Here is a 5,136-nt window from a genome sequence, read left to right as displayed (position 1 = left end):
TCTCATCAAAAAATTTCTACCTCTTTCCGTTTTCCCGATATGTCAAAAATTAAATTGTTCGATTAATCGAACACTGGCGGTGAACACATTTTATAAAATCCCATACAAATGCGAAATGTCAATTTTTCCCGCCAAATGATAGCGCTTTGACATTTCTTTTGGGTGTTTCAAAAGAAAAGACTTGATTTGTGCCTGCTTATCATATTCTTACATTTTAATAGTTTTTCGAAAAATAAATGGTGAGAATCTATTAGAATATATTTTCGTTTGATGTGTAATTCCGAGTCTTTGTATTGTTCCTCGATTCCAGAATTGCAAAATGGCACGTTCAAAGAAAACAACAATGAGGGAGATTGAAGATATTTTAGAGAATTGGAGCGATGACGAAAATCCGGTTCAGTGTGTCAACGTACTCCCACCCAATGTACATGAACTATCCGATGAAGAATTAATCGACGAGAATACAATCGCAATTCATGAAGATCAAACTGCTTTGACTGAGATTGCCGGCTATTTAGAAATTGAGAGAGAGCGAAACATTCATATGGATATTGCTTATGAAGAGGTTGTCGAAACTCAACCGGAGGCTTTGCCATCAACTTCCAAATCGGATGCTGAGTGGACTGGTCCACCTCAAAAGAAACCGAGAGTCAGCTACAAGCCAGTGAGTTCATTTGGAACTCCAAAATGGTCCAGGAACAAAGGAAAGGAGGAGTTTCATTACGATATATCGCCTCAGGCAGCTCCGTTGACCGGTATGCAGAAAGGTGTGCGTGAGTTACTAAAGGATCTGTCACCAATACAATTATTCTCAAAGTTTTATGATGGGGAGGTGTTGAATTATATCATAACTGAGACTAACCGATTTGCGGCCCAGAACAAAGCTGGTTTTCATTTGGACGTGGTTATATTGAAAAGATTTTTGGGGATTTTACTGATATCGGGCTACCACACTTTGCCTTCAATTGAGGATTATTGGTCTTCGCAGCTGTCAATGGGAATTGCAATAGTACAACAGGCAATGTCCAGAGCTACGTTCATGCATGTGAAGAGATACATCAATTTTGCGAATAATGATGAATTAGATGTTAATGATATGATGGCCAAGGTACTATGTATACATTATTACACTATCGTTATTTAAGTTTCCTTACTTATATTTTAATGATTTCAGCTTCGTCGATTCTTTGACATCAGAAACAGAAAGTTCAAACAGTTTGGCATTTGGTCAAAGTTTTTGTCTATAGACGAGCAGATGGTACCTTATTTCGGCCGTCACAGTTGCAAAATGTTTATTCTGGGAAAGCCGATTCGTTTAGGATTTAAACTTTGGTGCCTTTGTTCGTCAACGGGCTATTTGTTTAGTTTTATACCATACTGTGGACAATCCGATGAATACAACAGAGAGATTGGTCTTGGAGCTGATGTCGTTCTCCGTTTACTCAGCAACGGCGAAGCACCTATGCGTCACGTGGTATTTTTCGACAACTTCTTCACTTCCTATCATCTTCTGTGCCTGTTATCAGCAAAGGGGCTCTGCGCCACTGGAACTGCTCGCTGCAATCGTGTAGCTGGGGGTGCTATAAATATGAAGACCGGTAAAATCTGCCTCGCGGCGCATGTGATTATATGTACGATTCTAAGAACCAGATAATCCTTTGTCGCTGGCAAGATAATAAGGAGGTCACCGTTGCTACAAACCATGATCAGATTCTGCCACTCTACCCTGTTCGGCGTTGGCAAAAGGCAACTAAAGCTTCTAAGAGCCTGGGAGAAAATGGGAAATTTGTCAACGTTGACCAACCTGCTGTGCTTCACAATTATAACAAAGGAATGGGTGGTGTTGATCTCCACGACAATGCCATTCAAAATTATCGAGTAAACATCCGTGGAAAGAAATGGTACTGGCCACTTTGGATAAACACCCTAAAATCTTCCATTGTGTTGGATGAAGATCTGGAGTTCCAAAGACCACGCAACTTACCAAATGTGGTTGGTGAACACCTCATCGTCCGTCAACCTCAAGGGGAATGTCGTCGATGTCAATTGAAAGGCTGTGGAAAACCAACAGTTTGGATGTGTGAAAAATGTGCCAAGCATATGCACTCGAAGTGTTTCAAAGATTTCCGTGAAATACTATCTAAATAATCAAAAATAGCCAATATTCAATAAACATTTGTTCTTACTGAAATAATCTTGTCTATTCATTTATATTACGATGTGTTGTTATATTACGATATGTTGTATGTGATGACCGCCACTGTTCGATTAATCGAACATCTATTTTGAGTAATACCTGTGCCATCCATGTTTTGTCAGGTGTTGATTTTTTTATTGTAAAATAATATTTGGTTCTTTGCCTATAAGACCTCATGTTTATTTTTTTAGTTTGATTTATTTACATATTTTTAATATAATTTACAAAAAAGGTCTACCGGCAAGGCATTTTTCAACCCCTCCCCCAATCAAATTAAGGGGGAGTCGGGGGTTGGTAAATATAATTTTCAAATAGCCAAAATGTCAAAGTAATATATGATACTCACTATATCCGGACGACCTTCACAGCTAAAACAATTATTCAAAATAGACAACTTTGCTGTTCGATTAATCGAACACCAGTTGGAAATGGGTTAATAGTTTTGAAATTGTAGAATATCTTAAATATCTCCCTTCCGCTTTTTTGCTCTTTGTTCAATGCTTTATAAAAAGTCTTACAGTGAACGAATTTTGTCCAAATAAGCGCCGTTTCCATCTAGACGGCAACTTCATAATACCCCCTTCGTAAAAGCCTCCCTCCTTATTTGCTATGAACTCGGACAGCCACTTTACAGAAGCCTCTTTTGAGTTCAACTTTACACCAACAAGGGCGTTCGCCATGGACAGGAACAGGTGGTAATCACTTGGCGCTACATCCCGGTTATATGGTGGATGCGATAAAACCTCCCATCCGAGCTCCCATAGCTTCTAACGTGTCATCAACGAAGTGTGTGGTCTGCCGTTATCCTGGTGGAACACTACACCCTTCCTGTTGGTGAATTCTGAACGCTTCTGATCGATCGCCTGCTTCAAGCGGTCTAGTTGTTCGCAGTAGATAGTAAAATGAAGCGTCTGGCAATATGGGAGCAGCTCATAGTGAATGATTCCCTTCCAATCCTACCAAACACACATCAAAACCTTCCTGACCGTCATTCCGGGCTTGGCCACTGTTTTGGACGATTCACCGTCCTTCGACCACGACCGTTTTCGCTTGATATTGTCGTATGTGATCCATTTGTCGTCGACAGTCACCATCCGCTTCAAAAATGGGTAGAGTTCGTTCCGTTTCAGCAGCATATCACAGGCGTTGATTCGGTCCAGAATGTTTTTCTGCGTCAAATCATGCGGCACCCAAACATCAAGCTTTTTTATGTATCCTTCTGCCGATGGTTTAAAATGGGCGATGTCCCGAGATGCCATATGCCGGTCTAACTCGACGTTTTCCATGATTTGATAGGTATTCGTCGTCGCAGGTCTTCCGCCGGCTGGCTAGTACATGGTGTCATTTTTAGCCGCTCTGAATCGTCGAAACCATTCCTCCGCAGTTCGAAGTGATAGAGTACCATCCCGCAAAACACCATTAATCTTACGGAGCATTTCTCTAGCGGATTTGCCTTTCACGAAGGAAAACTTTAAAATAGCGCAAATTTCGGCGTTAGTGAACTCCATGTTTACACGTCTATAACTGTTGAACGCAATATCCAAACCATAGATAACTTGATCAGAATCTCTTTTCTTGCTCTCTCGCTTGTCAGCTGGCAGGGCACCCTGATCTGTTTTCTGAGCTGGCAACAAAACACATTCAGGGTGCCGTCAACCAGCAGTTAGTGAAAAAGGTGGGATGCCAGAAGAGCAGCGCTATAATTACCTGACGAAAATAGTGTGAAATAAAATTTCATTAAACTCTGGGAACATATTTTAGCAAAATAAATGTTTATGTAAATTAATTAATGATTTTGCATTTTAGCATTTATATACTATATGTATGCATTTTCAAAGTGTTTAATTTAGTGTTTTGTATAATTTATTAAATACCCAATCTAATATTTTTCAGCAGTGGCATTATTGGCAAATGTTATAAAAAATGCGAGTTTTGACAGCTCTCTCTCGAACCAAAGAGTCTCGTATCAAGTTATCTATGATCCAAACTAATTAAGCATAGCGTCGTTTTGTAGTTTACGTCAAGACCTTTCAAAGATGTATAGTATTGCCAGATACGAGCTCTGTAGCGCCTAATACGTAGCCGCGAAATTCAAAAGACAAAAAAGCGGAAGGGAGATATTTGACTACCTTATATATTAAAACAAAAACTAAGATTAGAACTTGAATATATAAATATTTTAAGTGAACGAATAAAAAATATTAAATACCATTTGTTGCTCTGGTACATAATTGTACTAATAGTAATAATTTGCATAATTTATATGACTTTAAAATTTAAAAAATTACGAACAACTTCCATAGAAATTGCAAATTTAGAATTCCACGATATATCATATAAAGATATTTTGAATAAAATTCATAGTCTAACAAAATATGATATTGAATCGGGACCGATTCATCTTAGGGAAGGGAAGTTAACTTAAACTCAAATGTAACTATAAACAAAATGATATCTTTTAAATCTCCATCGCGTTTCTGCATACTTTGCAGTTATGCAGCAACGCAATTGAAATTCACACTTAACCCATATTTACTCGTACATAATAAAATAAGGAAATAGAAATCAATATCTTTGATCTATGTTTAGAAAATAAATCTTATGTTCGGATAAACAATAAAATAGCTATTAAGCCTAGCTTTAAGATTAAGAATTAAAATGTATAAATATAAATTCCTGAAGAAATAAAGAGGAGATTCAATCAGAACTTGATCACAGAAATAACGTGCGTTTTCATTGGGTTATTTGGTTAATTGCTAACTGGTGGATGGGGTATTCATATTTATTGAGTAATGTAAAATAGTTCTCCTTAGTAAAAATTACTGCGTTTAAACTTTTCATTGTATCGTTACCTATTATGGCATCAAAGGTTCTTAACTTGGGCAAAATGTGAAATTTTAATTTACCTACTTCATCACCGAAAACACTGATATTAGCAT

General features: G+C 37.9%; 1 protein-coding gene across 1 annotated transcript; it reads left to right on the top strand.

The window, feature by feature from the left end:
- The first annotated feature begins 319 nt into the window (after nt 1-319).
- LOC120779807 (piggyBac transposable element-derived protein 1-like) lies at nt 320-1,144 on the top strand. The gene has a single exon (XM_040112181.1). The coding sequence runs from the start codon at nt 320-322 to the stop codon at nt 1,142-1,144; it is 825 nt and encodes a 274-aa protein (XP_039968115.1).
- Nucleotides 1,145-5,136: the final 3,992 nt, after the last annotated feature.

Source organism: Bactrocera tryoni, unplaced genomic scaffold (assembly GCF_016617805.1).
Source record: "Bactrocera tryoni isolate S06 unplaced genomic scaffold, CSIRO_BtryS06_freeze2 scaffold_11, whole genome shotgun sequence".
NCBI lineage: Eukaryota > Metazoa > Arthropoda > Insecta > Diptera > Tephritidae > Bactrocera > Bactrocera tryoni.
This window is presented reverse-complemented; position numbering and strand designations above follow the sequence as displayed.